The following is a 19,218-nucleotide window of genomic DNA, read 5'->3' as shown; positions in this document are numbered from 1 at the left end:
TCACGCTATGAATCAGTCCTCGGCTACCACATTTTTCCGAGGAAGGCTCTTAAGTGCTTACAATGTTCTTGTATATTTTGTGCTCCGTCGAAAGTTGTCTTCTTCAGTTGCTTTTTGACGGTTCTCAATGCCGTCTCCGCCTTCGTCTTTAGCTCACCGATTTAAGTACCAGTTGCCTTCTTCTGAATCCATATAGTTCCCAATAACAAAATGCATTTGTGCTGAGATGGCCGAAAACAGCCTCCCCGGCGTAGTTCGGCCTGTCCAGAAGGCCATGGACGAAGATACGAGAGGGCTGAAAACCCCATATGCACTGTATTCTTGTGAAGTAGTGCAAAACCAAGTCTCCCTACAAAGTAAAATAGGTTTCCAGACTCATCTCCCGCCCCAGGACCCGCAGTAATGTTGGGGAGGTATACAGGAAGCATATACGATATAACAGAAGCATGCACCCAATCTTTCAGGCAGCTCGGGCACCCGCGATCAACAGGGAAGCGAAGATCGTATTATCTCATTAAATATTGCTATGCCGATTAACTTATGCAGGGAATAGCACCCTTTTCTCTATGATTTGTATCCTCCCCTCCTCGTCAGAGTGGTGGAGTGTATAGTTCAACCATTTCTGTATCTTGCCCTCCTCATCCATAACTGGCGACACACTGAAATCACATGTGCGATACTGGGCCGGTGGAATATACCCCGGTTTGGCCAGCAGATCATATACTTGAGAAAATTGTCCTGGTAGGTTGTCGGGGTTCTCCTCTAGTGCAATGAGAACGGCCACGATATGAGCGGCCGGAGTGCACACGACCAGTCCTTGTGCCGGGGGAGCCTCCCCCATGTACCGTACTGCCTGGCGGCGTAGCTCGGGGAAGGGACATTTGAGCCCTGTGATGAAAGGTGGGAGGAATACGCCCATCTCAAACATAAAGGGCGGTTGTTTCCCTTCCGAGCTGCGTGTCCATGCGACCGCGATGGGGGCCAAGTTAATGATCTGGGCGAATTTAGACTCATAGACGTCATATACAGCTTGGTCATAATTCAGCACGGCTTCTGCTTCGATGAAGACACTCGTATATGTCATTAGAAGAAGCGCGGTTGCACCGTCGATGTTCGAGCCACGCATAGACTCCAAGTACGTAAAGAGGCGATACCAGTGAGCGAGTCGGGTTTTCAAGCCTTGTTGTCTGGCCACCAGCTCTGATACCTCGTGGGGCTGATCATCTGCTGTTCGGCGTAGATAAGCCTTGGAGTCAATGTTGAGAGCCTTCAGTTCGGCTAAAATGCCCACACAGAACGTTCCTCGCCTCTTGGATCAATGTGAATCGCTCGTCTATAACGGCCACATGAAGATCCCAGTTTGCTTCTGATGATCCATTGGCGATGAAGATCCATATTCCCAAACGGCGGAAGATGGGTTCGAGGGTGGTGATGGTCGAAGTTGCTGTTGACGTAGCACTAACCATCAGTTGCGCATCCTGTTTGTACAGAATCTGAGCAGCTTTGCTATTCCCCTGTAAGATCTCGATCGCAGTGAAGAGAATGCAGCTGATCAAGGACACCATCAGTTCCGCCGTGCCCTGTTTAATACGTTGCTGTAGGACAGCCAGCGAGCGCGAGTACCAGACTAGCGCTTCGCGATGGTGCTGATGTCGCACCGCAGCTGGATCGTTCATAAGCAGCCAGGGCGATGTCTCGTGAATGGGAGGTCGTTCATAGAGCGCGCTGAGCGAGATAATCGCATCCCAAATAACTGGCTCTACCCGGCAGATTTGGAGGACCGAACCTGTCCAGAAGGCCTGGTCCAGAATTCCTGAAAGTGATGAGCCAGCTTGGTAAAAATAGTATTCAAATGCACGACGCTCTCGCGAGCCCTGATATGAAAATTGCATGGTGTCCAGTTGGGACCGCCCAATAGTCTTTGAGGGAGACCCCGTGCTATAACCGCACCGCCGTCCTGTACTGGTACATCTCAGGCAGTGCGGTTTCACCTCATCACACTTGATACGACGAATTCTGCGAATCGAATGTCAAATACAGCGACTGATCGAGTTCCTGGAGGCCAACTGACTTGCATGTGTCGCACCCGGTCTTGGACTTGGTGCCTCCGAGGCGAGCAGGGCGCTTGGCGGACAGGCTTATAGCCAAAAGCCGGAGTAGACGGTTACAGTTTCTTTCGACATGTCCAGTATAGGGAGCGTCAGTAGGCGGTCGGAGAGGCAAACCCAGGTTTGGAATAGTGAGACACTAAACCTAGAGTGGAGGCGCTAGTCTTAAGTGGGAAGCATGAGTTAACTCAACGGCAGTTTTCGAAATAGAGCTGTACTACATCTAGCGCAGATAAGATAATTTTGAGGAGGAAGCATTGGTACCATAACCGTATCTGGGATAGCGAATCCGGCCTGGCGGGCACAAACGCTGAAAGTATTAGACATTAATTCGCTTATTCTAATCGACGAAAACTAGCGGCTCTATCCAGTTTCTGGTATAAGCCGAGTGTAGCAAAAGGAAAGTATTAGCTATATGGTAGAGAGGCTCGGAAGACTTTCATATCTCTTCAATTGTGATACTGGTTTCCAATATACTACTAGGTACTCTTAAAGTGCTCCACAAACTGACTCCATATGTTATATTCAGACAATCTCACTGCCGAAAACATATATCCCTGCATTAATTACACCTATCATCCCATCTGAAAACTACAGTTCAGCACACCTCCCTGAACCGGGACCTAGCGATAGTAGCCAACTCCCATGGATATCGAAAGAGCTTTTGATAATAGTCCCCTCTCGCCTCAACCCCAAAAAAAGGAATTGCAAGACTCCTCCTTGATAAGAAGACTAATATCTGTTTGTTCAATTGCTCGGAGCAAGATAGATCGGATCGGGAATCAGCTGTTACCGTACTAGAGTAGCTCGGATTAAAGTTATCTCAAGCTAAGTAGCACGGAGGACTAGCTACAGCAGCTACTTAGCAACTCAATCAAGCCCCGAAACCTCGGCTGTTAGGTTGAACATGTGGTCTGCATAAAAGCCGGTGTGGCATACATTATACGTACAGTGCAATGAAGATGGAGAAAGGATGGGCGTGCCGAGCATACGCAGAATAAAATCAACGACAATCAGCCTGTTAGAGGTATCTCTTTGCGCTGGGATTGGATGGATGATCCCGCGTATTTAGATACAGAGTTGTAAGCGAGGCAGTGTATAGGTTAGTAGCTGGTCCAGATTATAGTTCTTCCCCTGAAGTAGAAACGTTAACTAGTGCGGCCGTTGGGCATTTATGCCTTGATTTTTTAATTTTTACATCTTGAGCAACCGAGCTCCAGCGCATTTAATTACGACCGACCGTACCGTATTTGGAGCTGCAGCTGCAGGCAGTGACAGCTGTTAAGGAAAACAAGGCCTCGCAGCACCAAAAACAGGGCAGGGGAAATTGCGATAGGTGATAGACGGAGGAATTGGTGTGGAAAAGGAGGCGAATTTGGCGATCATCGGCGATGGGCAGGCATGATGAACGCATGCCCTTTTAAGGTTCGGGCTGGGTTGCGTAGCTTATAGCTTAGGTGTGTGAACCCTGGTACTTAGGCTCCGCTCAGAAGACGGAGCTCAGGAACACACGTGCAGAGTCTGGATGGGTCAGGAACGTGATGCTTGAGTTCCGAGTTATGACGTTGTTATGTCCGTGGAATAGTAATGACGGTTGTGGAAAGAAAGGAATATTATTCGTTGTGGCGACTCTGGCTAGCGCATCTCGAAAACAGGGCAGCGAACAGCCACTAGTGAGTCCACTGTCTTGCTTTAGCGTCCGTGTGTTGGGGGCTCGGCTGGCTTTGTCTCAGTTGACGCACTGTACACAACACAGCACATTATTATTGAAGTACCCTAACGAAAGGAACAAAAGTCCGGAGCTTGCCGTGCAAAATTAACCAAATCCACAGCTGAGTCTGACTGTATCCTGCCCTTTTTTTTTCCTTACCCCCTTTCTATCTACCTGAAGCACACGTGACATCCCCTTCCCCTTCCCCTTCAAGGCCTCAGATTTAATATCCTGTCCGGTGTCTCGGATGCGAGTTCTCGAGCCAGCCAGCCAGTCCTTGATCAATTTACCACCAGGAAAATCATTACAAGGTGTGGCTGTTGTTTTGGTGTGGCAAGACACAGCTGTGGCTCTCGGTGATCGACAAGTAGCAGACAAAAATAAAACATAGTATCCGCCGCCCACGGGTCTTGACATTCTTCGCGTTGTCTGCTTCCGGGCTTCCCGCAAACGTGGTGTCCGCCACTGCGCGGCATGTTTTGTGTTGTCTATTTCCGGCTATGCGGGAGTATACATCGCTGGGTATTTGTGTACATACACACCGTATACCATACCCACTGGGACTGACCATTCCCGCTCAGGAAATAAACGGGCGGCCGGATGTGTTTCACCGTTGAATAATAATATTGGCGATGGAACCCGGCTGGTCCATCCCATCCCCGCCGAGGCTAAACGAGAGGTTGTGTTGTTCGGTCAGCACAGAGAGAGGGGCTCAAATATGCGAAGAAATAATGGTCTAGGCTTTCTGTCAGTTATGTATTATGCAGCTCAGGTTTAGCGAGCCCACCACAGTACACATCCTCCCGGGTTAGGGTACAGGAATGGTCTGATCGATCCGGCTGCGATCGGTCCGTCTGCGAGCAGACATTGGTTTTCCCCCCGGCACGGGGGTGTGTCGATCCCCTGCTGGCATGCCGGAGCCCTCTGCCACCACCCCCTGCTACGGTATTTGCACGGTCGATCATAGACATCCCTTGAAAGGAGCAGGCAGAACCCCTCCCATTTACTATTGCTGGTGCTGTATATGGGTTATTTTTTTTCCCTCTTCGATGGTCATGTGGTGTCGAGACGAGTGGAAAGTGAGCACTCCGATTCAATACCAGGCCACAAGCCTCAATACGCGGAGTGTCACCGAATATCACCCGTCGAGTACCGTCGTCGTACAGGCGTGAATTGTCGTTGCACATGTCTAGTAGACCAGTTGACCAGACACAATAGCAGAGACGATACACAGGAGGCGGAGGGAGAAGTCAATTCACCGCCCACTCGAAGTATACCTGCAACCAACACGTAGTGGGCGACAACGCGTGTATGTATAGCACTTGTAGATCGGCCGTTGCTGTTGGGCCCGGGTGGGTGGAGCGAGCAAAGTCAATGATCCACTCGAAAAATTGATTGATCCGCTAATTATAGTCCGACAGGGACAGCCCATCGTGACCATCGTGTAGATATTTTACGGCGTAGAATAGGATATACGAGTTCATCGACGAACCATCAACATCTGGGTATTGGATGTATAATAGGAGTACATATGGTCGAATAGTCCCAACCGAGTACCATACGTACCGCGTTGCGTGGAAGGCCACGACGCGGAGCGATAACCAACTAGCGCACCTTCATCGCCGCATCCAGCACCGGCCGGCCTCAGCAACTTCTTATCGCCTCCGTTTCCGGATCAGGCGGGGGATCCACGACCGTTGAACAATCCATTCATTCTTCTCTTCGGTCGCGCTCAGGCTTTTTGACCCAAACCAGAACAGAGGAAAAAAAAAGAGAAGCAGGGACAGACAGAAACTCAGCCCCCCCCCCCCCCCCCCAGTCACTCACTAACTTTCCGATCCCGTCCATCCATCCATCCTTCCTTCCTCAACTCTTCGACTTACTCAACTCACCTACTCTCATCCACCTTATCGCTTTCCACTCTCTCCCTTGTCATCTCCCCTTCTTCACTCTTCTCCCTCCTTCCCGCCACCTCCTGTCCTTCTCCCCCCACCACCAACCACACTCCTACCTTCCCTCCTATCATCCACTCTGGATTGCTTGTGGTCTTCTCTGTTCTAGGCGGCGTCAATCGCGCCTTTGGACCTCTCGACGCTTGCTATTCTCCCACCCTCCCAAGTCACCATGGCTCCTCCTCCGCGCCTGCGCATCCTGTCCGGTGAGTTCCTGGCTGCTGCACCGATGCTTCAGAGGTCCTCAACTAATCTGATTCTGCCCAGTCGGCGGTAATGCGATCTCGGCCTTCTTGTCATGGCGACTTCAGGCAACAACCTCCTGCGACGTCACCCTCGTGTGGAAATCCGGGTTCGAAGCAGTCTCCCAATACGGCGTCTCGTTCAAGTATGTTTCTTCGTGTCAGTCTCAGCTGGACAGGAGTGTTCCTAACGTCGTGGGCAGATCGAAAGCATTCGGCAACGAGCGGTTCAAGCCCCGTCATGGTACGATGAACTCCATCCCGGAATCACCGATCGTGTAAACTGACAAGAATTCGTTTCTAGTTGTTCGCACCCCTGAAGAAGCCGCCTCCCGTGAAAACGCCTTCGACTATGTCATCCTTTGTGTGAAGGCTCTCCCTGATGTCTACGACCTTGCCTCCATCATCGAATCCGTTGTTACTCCTCAGCACACATGTATCCTCATCAACACCACCAATACCCTCGGCATCGAAGCTCATCTGGAACAACGATATCCCACCAATGTCGTTCTTTCTCTGGTTTCGCAGGTAGAAATCTCTCAGACCGGACCCAGCGACTTTGAACACCTGAATTCTAGCGAGATTCACGTGGGCGCTACCAACAAGCAGTCTGCGATCCCGACCTCGATCCAGAACGACATGGCTGCTGCATTGGCCATGACTCTGAATTCGGGCCAGGTCGATTGCAAGGTGTCAGATAATATTCGGCAGGAACAGTTTGAACGGATGATTGGGTAAGTCCTCGTTTTACCCTCCCGGGAGTTCTGTCATGCCAGTGCTAATGATCTTGCCGCAGTCCGATCGCGTTCCATCCAGCCAGCGTGCTTTTCGAAACCTCCAACCCTAACCAACTCCTTGAAAAGGCCGGAGTCCGTCAATTGGTGACGGGCGTCATTGACGAGCTCCTGGAACTTGCCAAAGTAACAGGATGCTCTTTCCCGAACGATTTCCAACAGAAGACGATCGAGAAGATGACCGCGTCAGATGCGCCCAGCATGATGTACCAGGACTTCCAGGCCCGCCGGCCAATGGAAATCGAGACGTTCCTGGGCTCTCCGATCAAATTGGCGACCAATTCCAACGTCCGAGTTCCTCGCATTGAAACATTATACGCGATGCTCCACCATGCGAATACCGTGAACCAAACCAAGCCTCGACACGGCGATTCACCACCAGCATCGGTCATGGGCCAGCCACCTCCCCGAATGTCTTCCGCTCCTCCACCCCAGAGACCCCCTATGAACGGTGCCGCCATGCGTGGGAGCCGAACCAGCTCGAGTATGGGAATCCCACAGGTGCGACGAGGGCCGCCCTCGGGTGCGATGCCACGGCCCCCTTATGCCGGTCGAGGCCCTCCGCGTGACCCATCTCTAGAAGGTCTAGAGGAATTCAGCCATCTGGTGGTGTACGATGACGCCGATGGAGCAAATGGTAGCAACGGATTCCCCACCAGTGGGCCTGGGTCTTCAGTGGCGGACTTGGCAATGCGGGAGCGCGAGCTAGCCCTTCGCCAGCGAGAGTTGCAGCTTCGGGAGCAGGAGATGGGCATGCGACGGGGTCCTGGACCTGGACCTGGACGCCGTGGACCACCTCCTAGGCCAGCCCCATTCGAGGAAGAGGGCGAGGACTACTTTGACCCGATGGACAACATGGTCCCCCACATGGACCCCGACAGCGTTGATATGATGAGCATCACCTCGCGTCGAGCGAGAAAGGCCCCCAGCGCCAGCCAAATCCGCAACAACCCCGAAATGTCTGGACCCACTGGTGGCGGCGGCAGCCGCCCACCTTCTTCAGCTTTCGGTCGATACTTTGGCCGGAAACGTGCCAGCGATCGGGTTATGCAAGAAATCCCTGGTCTTCACGATTCTCTTATGGACAACCCCATGATGAGCTACTCATCCAATCGATACGGGGCCGTTGACCGCAATCAGATGCAGGCCGACTCGCGAGCGAATTCTCTCACTGCCAGCCGCATGGGCGATTTTCCACCACACTCTTACCCTCAGAGCCGACGTAACAGCCAATCCCCCGCAACGCCGTATGGACCAGGAGGCCCCCGAATGGGTCGTCCAATGACGGCTCATGATCCGCAGAACCTGGGCCTTCCCAACGGGCCTCCTCATAATGGCCAGCCATCACCGCCGGGTCAGATGCGCACACCGGCTCCTCGATACCCTCCCGGGCATGGCAATGCGATGATGCCACAGCAAGTTGAACAACACTATGGGGTGAGCCACCCGTATCCCGCCAAGGGTCCTCCCCCCAAAAACAAGAGTCTGACTGGAAGTGCGAGCGCCAGCGCGGAGAGTGGTGACAGCGGGGCTAGTGCGAATCTTGATTCCGGAGCATCAGCTCACAGCAGCCAGGCCAGCTTGGGCGTCCAGCCGGCCATTCCGGCAGCTGCTCGTTAAACGATCTCTCTTGTTTTTACGGCGAAAAAACGACGACGACACACTCGTTTCCGATATTGCGCCATTACATCGTTGCATGACATTCTACGGAGATCTTGTCCTCGCAGACAAGATACCCAGTCAAATACTCTGTTGATCGCTTCTTTACATATACATGAGGGACATAGGGGTTCATCGCTTATTTCTTTCAGTGCTTGTTCCGGAGTGATTGGGGTGCGGGCGTGTGTTTGATTTTCCCCCTCTGCCCTCGATACTCATTCTCGTTCTGCGGCATTATGGATTTTTAATGAGGCCACCATGCGAGCCTAGACTGGGACGTCTTCCCCATTTTTTCTTTTTTTTTTTGGTCGGCATGTCGATATAGTGCCCCTCGGCGCTTCCTCTCCTGTTTTTCCCGCTCTCTCTCTGCATAACTGTACACTACCAACCCTCATCGGCGCATTCGTTGTTGTTTTTTGACTCTCTTACCATCTGGGCTCGTATACGTTACACCGCGATTCCGTCCTTTGTGTTATCATCATCTCTCTGTGCTTTCAGACGGAGCATCTCGTTCCTCTTTTTCTTTGTCTTCTTGCTTGCTGTTCTCATCTGGCTGGCTCGCTGGCTACCAACGGCTTCGTTTTGTGTGTGGAACTGGCGCATAACCAAAAGAGCGGGCGCGGTCGTTCCATTTATTCGGTTTGAGTTGTTGATCTGAGTTTCTGGCGAGGTTTGCGCTTTTTCTTTTCATTATGTCAACGTCACCTGGGAATTAATGACGGGCGCAATGTTGTGTGTGTCTTGTGTTGTGTCCCTGCCATATGTCGCACTGCTGTGCCTCATCAAAACTGTCAATGCTGTCTGCGAAGAATGCACGAATCGATAGACCTTTCCTGACTTATCATGAAGTATCAAGTATCAAGTTCCTTTTGTACTGGCGTCGATCCAGAGAATCAGCCACGTGATCGCGTCCCCATCAACAAAGTCCCGCGTCTAGTGATTTGTTCCTGTCAACAAACACCCCCAGCAAAAAGGATCGAATTCCCTCCTCCCCAAACTTCCCCAGACAAAAAAACCAGCAAAAACAACCCATACCACCAAAAATGCCACCGCTCAACACCCAACACCAACATCGCCGCCACGAATCCCAATCCTCCAACTACCTCCGCGCCTCCATCCTCCCACACTCCACCAACTCCGGCACATTCAGCGGAGGAATAAGCAATCATTCCGTGGGACCATCCACATACACAGCACCTGGAGGAGGCATGAGCACAATGTCCCCCGCCAAAACCCGTCAATACGCACATCTCCACTCGCAACTCGCACAACTAAACGCCAACCTCGCAGACACGGAGAACTTGCTGCGCATGACGGCCGTGCAAGCGGGCGATATGCGATTTTTGGGCGGGTATGTCGGGGCCCTGTTTATGGGTTCTGCGAAGGTGCTTGGTGAAGAGGGGGTTAGGGGAAATGCGGATCTGAAGAGAGAGGAAGGTGCAAAGAGTCCGAATGAGGGGGTTGGGGCTGGGGTTGTTAAGAAAGAGGTGTTGAGTGATGAGGATTGATTCAGTTTTGGAGGACATCCATTGCAGATAGAGTGGTCGGTGTGTTCTCTCTTTGATTGTTTGATTTGTGCTAATATCTGGACCAGAATCATGAGATATCCTTCCCTCCATCGATATGCACCGACAACCAACCCGTGCAACGCAACTACTCAACCACAAACCCACCCCCAAGAATGATCGCCGGCTCATCAATATTATGGTGCTCATAGCTAGTTACCACGGTCCGAATCGTCAGCCATGTTCATCCATAAGTCTTTTTGAAACGCGCCAAGATCCTCCTCACTCACCTCAGTGTGCCAACCCCACCCGCCTCCAGAATCAACGACGTATCTGTCAACGGCTTGCCTGTCCAGCGCATCGCGAACGCGCGCAGAATATGTCCGTGCGCAACGACTAGCACATCTCCCTTCGTGCCATCCGGGTGCTCGAAGCAGGGCCGGTGGTATTTTTCCTTGATTTCGGAGATGAGAACGTCGAGGCGGTTTTTTACGTCTTCGGGGGATCTAGCGGAGAATTGAGAATTAGTTACTGTCACTGCCACTGCCAATTGCATTGCGGCATAGCATTGCAGACGGCAAAATGAACTGGAATAAACATACTCCCCACCAGGACACCCATCCCTCCAAATATCCCAAGCCCCCAGCCCCTTCTGCTTGCGATCCTCCCGGATCTGCGCGCTAGTCAACCCCTCATACTCGCCATAATCCCACTCACGAATCGTCTCCGTAATCTGCACACGCGCCTCAGTGCGGATAGGCTCGTCGTTCTCGGACTTCCGCGTCTCGGTCCAGGGGAGTCGCTCTTTGCAGCCTATTTCGAGGAGTTCGAGGGTTCGTTGGGCGCGGGTGCGGGGGGAGACGTAGCTAGATCGGATCAATTTGTGTCAGATAAACAGGCATGACAGACAAGAATCGCTTAAAATTAAAAGCTGGGAGGGAGAGAAGGGGAAAATACACATGGGCGAGCTTCTTAGGCACGATAAGTCGGTCATCGCCTACCAATGCCTTGCCCGTTGCTTTGATCCGCTTCTCACCGTTTGCTGTTAGCGGGAGATCGGTGGATCCGGTGTGTCGTCCGTTGAGAGACCATTCGGTCTCGCCGTGGCGAATGATGAAGCAGCGGGGGGCCATAGAGGTTGGCTTTGGAGCACTAGGGGTCTAAAAGACGGAGGAGGGACGGAACGAAAAGAGGAAGAGGATGTGGGTTGTTCTTTTCTTTGCTGACCTGGGCGGAGTGGAGTGGGATAGCCGGGTTGCGTCATGGTCATGGTTGAGATAAGACCTGGTCAGTGCTTATCGCCAAGTATAGCTACGCTGTGTTTAGGTACTTGGTCAATCAATGTTAAGGAGTGCCCGAGGGAATGTCTTTGTGGTTTTTCGCTTTTGAATATGAAATAATTGACTATACAGGATCTATCTCTGTAAACCGTTGTCACTCACCCACTTGGATGTTTCCTCCTCCAACCCCTGATCATGACTTCCTTAGAGCGCAAACAGCTCTACAGACCGGAAACGCTCCAAACGCTTCAATTTGCCCCTCAAAGCTTAGTCGAGTTCTCACTATTAGGCGTAAAAGCCGACCCCTCGAATTGCCTAACCCCATCCGCAGCATCCAACCACCCAACCCGGTCCTTAATATACTGCTCAACCCTGGGCCTCAACTTGGTCTCATGCAAACTGAAATCGTCCACTGTCCCAATCCTCAGGATACTATGTCCCGGATACTTCTCACCCACACGATACATAAGCGTTCCGCATGTTGAACAGAAATAATTCGTCATTGCCTTGCCGGACGCTATGGTCTTCGACTGACTAAATGTCTTGAGGGTCTCTCGGCCACGCAGGTGGTGGAGATGGGTGTCTGCCACGATTAAATTGGAGGCGAACATTGAGGCTGTTATCTTGCGGCAGTCTGTGCAGTGGCAAATGAATGTGTCGACTAGGCCTGGGGCTTGTGTTGGCTGGGGTTGGGGATGACGTTAGTCTATTAGCTGTCTAGGTGAGACTGTAACTATGTCTGAGGCACTTACAAATGCTAATTGAACTGCTCCACAGTAGCACGTAGCTGTTGCTTGGTCTCCCTTGGACCACCCATCGTCGGCGCCGCCGGATAGAGGTATGTATGGTTTGGATTTATCAGCTGCAGCAGCCATAGTTTGTGCTTTCTCGAGTTTTCGGACGATAGGAGCTTTCAAGTATGGTTGAAACACAGGAGTGTTATAATTTTCTTTTCAATGACTGAAAGCAAGATAATTATGCCAAAGAGCAAGTCTCGGGAAAGAAAAGGACGACAAAACTGAGTGAGTCAGCTTGGCTTTTAAACTCCTCACTCTCCGCTCCATACCAGATCTACCTCGGCTGATATGGTTGATGATCCGGGCTAATTTTGGACCGACTTATGCTTGCTTCAATTTGCCCTTTGAGTGTTCAAAGTAATATTTCTGTGAAATGTTTGAGCTCTTAAATTTGATCCTTGACCGCTCAAAATACAGTAAATCTATAGTTATAACCAGCGCCCCCCTACTTTGTCAGTAGCTTCCACTCTTTCTGTTATCCTGAATCAAACACCCCACCAGAGTAGCGATCTACGCCTGCCTAACCGATATAGAAGGCTGTCCTCAACGGCGATATGTCGCAATTGGAGAGGCTTTTGCGAGGGCATCCTTGAGCGTGATTACCATTACCCACTAACCCCGATGGGCTAAAACCACGTCCATATTCCTGGTGGCTTCGACTCACTGTAACCTCTCAAGAGATGGTTTATCTTTGATTTGAATGTTACGCGGCCGCTTAGCAAGAAACACCTTTTGCTACTTCCTCATCGGTGTACCCTGCATGTAAACAAGATGGCAAATTGGGGGGTAAATGACCTAATTTTTCAAACTGATTGTCTTCCATGCTGATTAGTGAAGTTTATTCGTTCCTCGGGACCAAGGGAGGGAAAACGTAAAGGAATGCGCTGCTTCTTATACTTGGAGCGGTAAACCGGAACAAAGCATAACTAGTTAGTCGATCAGACTGACTAATAGGTCTGGAGTTACTGCTAGTAGATGACTCGAAGGTGTAATAAGTGCACTTGGTATACGTCTCGATTCCCGCCAAGTCCCAGGTGGCACAATCTGCGACACTTGACTGATTCTTAACATAGCCACCACATCACATAGCCACCGATATTTCGATTGCCCCTGTTCAGATCCATGATTCTGGAATAGACTAAGCCGTCTGATGCATCTTGATTGCCTGGGAAGTTTGGTCTATACTATACCATGTTCACCAATAATAATGTGGGACCTATCTTTCGAAGGCATAATTCCATAGAAATCTCAAATAGTTACCACAATGCGTCATTAAAGTGGGGATAAGCACCTTCTTTCCAACATATCTTCGTTGGGGGCGCATCTCTTTCGAAATATCTCCTATGCTAATCCGACAACCTACTCGAAGTGTATATACATAATCCATCGCCCATGATGAACTCCTCAGGGTCCCCTCAGCACACTCGCAAAACCGTCATCAACAACGTTCGCCTGTTTAACGGCAGTAAGCTGACAAATCCCCGCACTGTAATTATTGAGGCTGGTATTATTGGCAGCAACCCAGACCAAGCAGACGAGATTGTTGATGGTCAAGGCGGCGTGCTCATTCCTGGCTTCATTGACGCACACGTACATCTTCACCATGACGGCCACTTTCGAGAACTTGCTAAATATGGAGTCACAACCGCTCTTGATATGGCAACCTGGCCTGCGAACAAAATGAATGGATTTCGAGACAAACCCGGGTTGCCCGATATCAGAAGTGCCGGCATTCCTGCTACAACAGCTGGCAGCATTCATAGTCACATGCTACCATTGCCGGATGAAGCTATGATTTCTGGTCCACAGTTTGCAGAAAGCTTTGTTGAGAACAGGATCAAAGAAGGATCCGACTATATCAAGCTCATCTCGGACGTGCCGGGCCCAAACCAGGAAACCCTTAATGCATTGGCCCTGGCTGCACATAAAAGGCAGAAGATGGTCGTGGCGCACGCTTCGGGGTTTGTCCCTTTCCAAATGGCGCTAGAAGCCAAGGTTGACATCGTCACACATGCCCCGCGGGATAAGCCCGTCGACGCTGCGATGGTGGACAGAATGACGGCAAATAAAGTTGTCTCCGTGCCTACTTTAGTTATGATGAAAGAAGTGTCCAAGCCGCCTCCCTTGAGTGCCGTGTTTCCTCTGTTACTCAAGCCCTCTTTGTTTATGGCCATATTAAGAGCCAAGAAGAGTGGTGAAGGCGAGCAGCGGTACGAGAACGCAAAGGAGTCTGTGACAAAAATGTATCGTGATGGTGTGCCCATTTTGGCAGGTACAGATTGTCACGATGAGCCTAACTCTTTCTTTGATGTTAAACATGGCGACTCTCTGCATCGTGAGCTCCAGCTCCTTGTGGAAGCGGGACTTACAACTGTCGATGCATTACGCGCGGCAACCAGTCTACCAGCGGAACACTTTGGGCTTCACGATCGAGGCATCATTGAATTGGGGAAGCGGGCAGATCTAGTACTTCTCCGAGAAGATCCAATACAAGATATACGCGCAACGCGCAGTATCGAGCGCGTTTGGTGTCGTGGGATCGAGTTTACGGCCTGAGATGAGGTGACTTGGCAGTTTAAATAAGAGTGGGAAGCAGTCTAAGAATAGTGAGCTGGGGCCGAATGCTCGCGGCCACCTCCAGCAATGACACAATCAGAATCTGGGATATTGCAACGGGTGTCCTACTAGTGTCAAGGGTTAAGGGAGAAATGACTGGTCTGACGTCCTCTTAAGACGCTTCAAGATCGACTACTGATTTCTCGTCCCTTTGTGTTCAACGCTGGTTTAGCAATGATGCTTTGCAGCCATCTAGAATAAATGCGAGGATTTCCGTAGTGGGTGATCAGTGGTAACACTTGAAGAAAAAGACGCTTTGTGGTTGCCCCCTGAGTACCGGCCTATACGTTCCACGGTTCAAGACAACACTCTTGATCTTGTACATGCATCGGGGCGCATTTCTTGAGGCATTTGGTTGCGACCCTATTTGAGGGTCTCGTGAGTCCTGGAATCACCCAGGCCTTAAGCCAGAAAAAAGTAATACTTGATATTGCCGACAATATGGCAATAGCCAGAATAAAGGCATGGTCAAGTAAAGAGAATTCTATGTCAGCCCAAGGTTTCGTAATATTCCCACATGGTCTGATTGGATTCTGGCTGCACGTTCCGTTGCCGTAATTCACCAAAAAGAAATCCTCCACTTTCCCCTTCCCGGTAAGAAATGCGTGACGCTGTTCGGTAGTACATTGACCCAAATTAAGTGTATAGCAAACGGCAGGCGGAATGCTTGGTGAGACATTGCGGATTCCACGAGTAGAATTTGGACCCGTCGTAGTGTAGATAACGGATTCTGGGGATTGGAAAGACGTGGTCTGAACAGACCCCGTCGTAATATCCAGTCCTTCGTTTGCGCGGTTGAATAATTCATATGCGATTTCGGGCTGATTAGCCGCAACCCCGTGTGCTGCATCAAGCACCCGTATGAAAGAGAGGTTTCCATGCTGACGGACATGTGCAGTAAGTGGAGAGCCATCCTTCATCATGGTCTGATATCCTGCACTTTGAAAGGCCCTTTGGTATTGATGTTCGATACTGACAGAGACAGCTTCTCCTCCAAGCCCTTTTACTCTCGTTGAGCCATTGTCAGTCACGTCATCTTCTGGTCAAAGACACCTTCTGCGGGCTCTATGATATATGGACTTACAATTGCACGCAAAGTCTCTGTCGCCGTATACCATGGCTACCTTGACGCCAGAGTCGAGGAGCTCGGCAAGAGCTTCCATGCTGCCTCCTTTGGCATTATCGCCAGTACGGGCAAAAGCATGGGTGACTGCATCTGCGTTGATGGAGTAATTCACTGGTGAACCCAGAGCCTGCTGTACCCATGCCTGGCGACTGTATCCCAGATTGGTTGAAATCAAAGGATCAGTGAGTATTTCCGATGGATACGCTATATCAAAAATATTCCTGCCACTCTTGCTGATGATCCCTGCAACACGCTTACCGCAGTAATGGTTGGCGTCCCGACAGACCCTATTTGTGACCGGGTCATGACCAAAGTCTGGCCGTTGAATAGTCTGTCGACATTTCTGCAACTTCGCAAGACAACCCTGCGGACCATCAAGGCTTTGGATAGCCGTGTTATAGGCGCTTCGGTTGATAAGCTTGATATCGTATGTGTTCCAAAAGGCCATTTCAGGATAAAAGGGTAGCTGGACCGCAATGTCAATACATGTATTTGTTAGACCTAACGTATCTATATGAATAGATCTGCGATTGAAAGCTAGCGTCTCTGGCTGATTATTCTGTTCAAGTGTGTACCTGGCCAGGGCAGGGCCATAGTGTCCACCGTACGAGGACGTCCAAATGTTGAGCTATAGAACCTTAATGATTGAAAGCGTGTGGAGAGTATTGACAGGAACTACCTTCTCAATTTCCGAGGAGGCATACTCCGGGAAGTCTGTTAGCCAAATCTGGAGAAACTCCCACAGCAGGCGAGTGACGCTTTCGGTCGAGTTGATCGCATTATCGATATCATTGGATCCCGCTCCCACGGTACCAAAAGACACGCCGGGGATTTGGTCTGACGAAGAAAATTTATGTGTATCGAAGATTATCCGCGGCTCCTGGAGGCTGAACGTTGCATTTCGAGGTATATCATAGCTAAACCCTAGTTTGAGTGCTCCGATCAGCTGCCAATACAAATATTCGTATAGGGAGATGACAAAGATATTCACCCGCATTGCCCGGCTGGTCGACATAAAGCATATTCGATCTGCCATTCCATGACCAGGGGTTAAGTCTCGTACTTGCACTATCGGCATCAACTTTACAGGGGCCGTGTTCTCGAAAGACCGCTCTAGCTTGTACATGTCAGGACTAAGCTGCAAAGTTTGCACATCACAAAACCCACTACTTGCAGCGCCAGGACCACCGTTCACTACGCACAGTTAGTATGTAAAGTGGTTTCTGGGTCAGTCTTATGAGAAGCCTACGGTAGACGGTGAGAGGATCAATCGTGGCATTGGTTCGACTTTCAAAAAACCAGAAAAAGATGTTCTGTTCCAGTGGCTGTGAAATGCCGTATTTGGAAAGAAACATCGGAGGGAGATGCACATAGCCTGCATAGCTACGTGTGCCTTCGGTGGTCTCGCAAAAAGACACGAGTTTATAGTCAATCCAAACTCCTTTCTGGGTCTGCGATTGAACCCTGGTGGTATTGGTCGGTCTATCCAAATACCAATCAGCTTAGTAGTCAAGTTGATACTCGCCTCAGGGTCTTACATACCGAGGAGGGGATTGTGCCCCCACCAAGCTGAGCAGGCAGATAAGGACTATCAGCTGCTCGAACACAGAACAAGACATAATTCAGACAGAACTGTCTTACGCAGCTGGCCGGAAGGTCAGTCGGAGGCGCTGGGTAGAGTCACAGGATATTTTGAGGTTGCCGATCCCCGGAAAGCAAATAATGAGATAAAAGACTTGCCAGCGGATCATCGTTTGTCTCGGGCTATTCCAAACCACTTGGTGCAACCGACTCAACTGATTCCTTCATTTGCCAAATTTGGGTAAATTGACGATCAAAAACGGCTTGGTCACGCCAGCAACGCGGCAAGCCTGATTGGACCGATCCGGACGGGAGAGCCCGAAAGATAGGGTGATCGCCCCGGGGGTCGTGTAACCGAGCCTAGCGTCGCTATTGTCAAATATACCGAGACGCAGTGAAATACCAGGAATTACCAGTACTGGACATGCATAAGATGTATGAGAATAGATTTGGGTGACGATGTTCGACATTGAAAGCACGGTGTTCGAGAGAGGGGCAATCTGGGCGCTCCTTTGTTCTCCAGCTTAGTTCAACTATTTTTCTGGTCCGATCTGTCATAACAGCATCACAATGTTTTCCTCTCTGCGAGGCTATTCAAAGTTGTCTTCTCAACGGGAGCCTGATGAGGCTCTCTCTGAAGAGCAGAGCGAGGCATATGATGGCTCCCAGGGGAGAAAAGCATTTAGGAAACACTCTAAAGCCGTTTTGATGAGCGGCTGGATTTGTTCAGCCGTGCTGATGGTTCTACTCTGCCTTCAGTTTTGGAGGTCTCATGAACTGTCCGACTTGAAGTGTCTCCAGAGGACTTCGGCATATTGTACTGCACCACTGAGACTTCCCAATAGACTTTGCGGTTACTGATACTTTGTAACAGCGCCTATTCTGAACGATATTCCTACCACCTTGACAGAAATCAGAATGAATGGAACGTTCACTTTTCCATCCATCTATCGAGGAGAGCCTAGTCCGGAGATTGACGCTGCATGGGACAGAGTCAGCATGCGTAAGGTTCTCTTTCAATATTTAGACGGTCTCAAGTGATCTTGCTGATAAATTGCGCCAATTCTCTAGTAAGACCACTTGATATTCACTTGACAGACGCAGAATTTCTCAAGATCGGCCGCAGCGTGGAGACCGCTGCACGAAATGCCCCAGAGAACGGAGGAGGTTTCTTTTTGCAACCGGAATTTTCACATCAACTACACTGTGTAGTATGTGCACTTCAGTCGTTGGCAATGGCTCATATGTATGCTCTTGCTAATAAAATGTAGAACCTTCTTCGCAAAGTCTCGCACTTCAAATTCGGCTACTACAAACCACGCGACCCTGACTTCACAGACAACGTCGAACTTTTCAAGACACATATTGGTCAGACAATCACTCCTCTCCTTTCTCATTCTATCATATCGTGTACTTATTTGATCTTGCTAGACCACTGCACGGAAATGCTTCGCCAATTTATCATGTGTCATGCCGACGTTGGCATTGTCACGGCACATTGGATTGATCAACGTCGCGCAGCGTGGCCGGATTTCAACACCAATAAAGTGTGCAGAGACTTTGATGCCATTTTGGAGTGGGCTCAGGATCATCAATTGCCACCAGGGACCCCTCTGCGACCTTCCAAACCCCTTGGTGCTTCCGCGCTTCCTGCGCCGCCATAGTTCTATAGAGTACTGCTTGGAATCATAACTTAATTACTATCTTTCTAAACCCATTGAAATAAGTTTTCAGTATTCAGCGTAACATAAGAGCCCCTACTGAATCCTAGGTTATAAAGTCTGTAGTATTTGAACGGCATATCCAACACTACCACCGCCTACCATTGATCTTAACGGAAGCATATC

General features: G+C 50.2%; 8 protein-coding genes across 8 annotated transcripts; 4 read left to right on the top strand and 4 right to left on the bottom strand.

The window, feature by feature from the left end:
• Nucleotides 1–538: 538 nt before the first annotated feature.
• Nucleotides 539–1,892, bottom strand: N7510_005390 (uncharacterized protein; the record flags this gene model as incomplete). The annotated part of the gene is given in 2 exon segments (XM_056977316.1): nucleotides 539–1,278; nucleotides 1,292–1,892. The coding sequence occupies 2 exon segments, from the start codon at nucleotides 1,890–1,892 to the stop codon at nucleotides 539–541; spliced, it is 1,341 nt and encodes a 446-aa protein (XP_056833348.1).
• Nucleotides 1,893–5,943: 4,051 nt separating this feature from the next.
• N7510_005389 (ketopantoate reductase family protein) lies at nucleotides 5,944–8,427 on the top strand (the record flags this gene model as incomplete). The annotated part of the gene is made up of 5 exons (XM_056977315.1): nucleotides 5,944–5,977; nucleotides 6,039–6,159; nucleotides 6,217–6,257; nucleotides 6,318–6,747; nucleotides 6,810–8,427. 5 exons carry the CDS (start codon nucleotides 5,944–5,946, stop codon nucleotides 8,425–8,427), a joined length of 2,244 nt encoding a protein of 747 aa, XP_056833347.1.
• A 1,082-nt stretch (nucleotides 8,428–9,509) lies between these two features.
• N7510_005388 (DASH complex subunit HSK3 family protein) lies at nucleotides 9,510–9,974 on the top strand (the record flags this gene model as incomplete). The annotated part of the gene is made up of 1 exon (XM_056977314.1): nucleotides 9,510–9,974. The coding sequence occupies one exon, from the start codon at nucleotides 9,510–9,512 to the stop codon at nucleotides 9,972–9,974; it is 465 nt and encodes a 154-aa protein (XP_056833346.1).
• A 145-nt stretch (nucleotides 9,975–10,119) lies between these two features.
• N7510_005387 (histidine phosphatase family protein) lies at nucleotides 10,120–11,448 on the bottom strand (the record flags this gene model as incomplete). The annotated part of the gene is made up of 5 exons (XM_056977313.1): nucleotides 10,120–10,183; nucleotides 10,262–10,477; nucleotides 10,574–10,837; nucleotides 10,929–11,123; nucleotides 11,414–11,448. 5 exons carry the CDS (start codon nucleotides 11,446–11,448, stop codon nucleotides 10,120–10,122), a joined length of 774 nt encoding a protein of 257 aa, XP_056833345.1.
• A 63-nt stretch (nucleotides 11,449–11,511) lies between these two features.
• N7510_005386 (GFA family protein) lies at nucleotides 11,512–12,126 on the bottom strand (the record flags this gene model as incomplete). The annotated part of the gene is made up of 2 exons (XM_056977312.1): nucleotides 11,512–11,934; nucleotides 12,004–12,126. The coding sequence occupies 2 exons, from the start codon at nucleotides 12,124–12,126 to the stop codon at nucleotides 11,512–11,514; spliced, it is 546 nt and encodes a 181-aa protein (XP_056833344.1).
• Nucleotides 12,127–13,440: 1,314 nt separating this feature from the next.
• Nucleotides 13,441–14,604, top strand: N7510_005385 (amidohydrolase family protein; the record flags this gene model as incomplete). The annotated part of the gene is made up of 1 exon (XM_056977311.1): nucleotides 13,441–14,604. The coding sequence occupies one exon, from the start codon at nucleotides 13,441–13,443 to the stop codon at nucleotides 14,602–14,604; it is 1,164 nt and encodes a 387-aa protein (XP_056833343.1).
• Nucleotides 14,605–15,153: 549 nt separating this feature from the next.
• Nucleotides 15,154–17,145, bottom strand: N7510_005384 (uncharacterized protein; the record flags this gene model as incomplete). The annotated part of the gene is made up of 6 exons (XM_056977310.1): nucleotides 15,154–15,201; nucleotides 15,318–15,664; nucleotides 15,749–16,314; nucleotides 16,366–16,418; nucleotides 16,470–16,984; nucleotides 17,040–17,145. The coding sequence occupies 6 exons, from the start codon at nucleotides 17,143–17,145 to the stop codon at nucleotides 15,154–15,156; spliced, it is 1,635 nt and encodes a 544-aa protein (XP_056833342.1).
• A 796-nt stretch (nucleotides 17,146–17,941) lies between these two features.
• N7510_005383 (oxidase ustYa family protein) lies at nucleotides 17,942–19,035 on the top strand (the record flags this gene model as incomplete). The annotated part of the gene is made up of 5 exons (XM_056977309.1): nucleotides 17,942–18,188; nucleotides 18,246–18,374; nucleotides 18,443–18,582; nucleotides 18,643–18,739; nucleotides 18,803–19,035. The coding sequence occupies 5 exons, from the start codon at nucleotides 17,942–17,944 to the stop codon at nucleotides 19,033–19,035; spliced, it is 846 nt and encodes a 281-aa protein (XP_056833341.1).
• Nucleotides 19,036–19,218: the final 183 nt, after the last annotated feature.

This window comes from Penicillium lagena, assembly GCF_028827675.1.
Source record: "Penicillium lagena strain IBT 129212 chromosome Unknown utg000003l_segment0_segment0, whole genome shotgun sequence".
In the NCBI taxonomy this organism is placed as follows: domain Eukaryota; kingdom Fungi; phylum Ascomycota; class Eurotiomycetes; order Eurotiales; family Aspergillaceae; genus Penicillium; species Penicillium lagena.
Note: the sequence above shows the minus strand (reverse complement) of the source record. Positions and strands in the feature narration are given on the sequence as shown.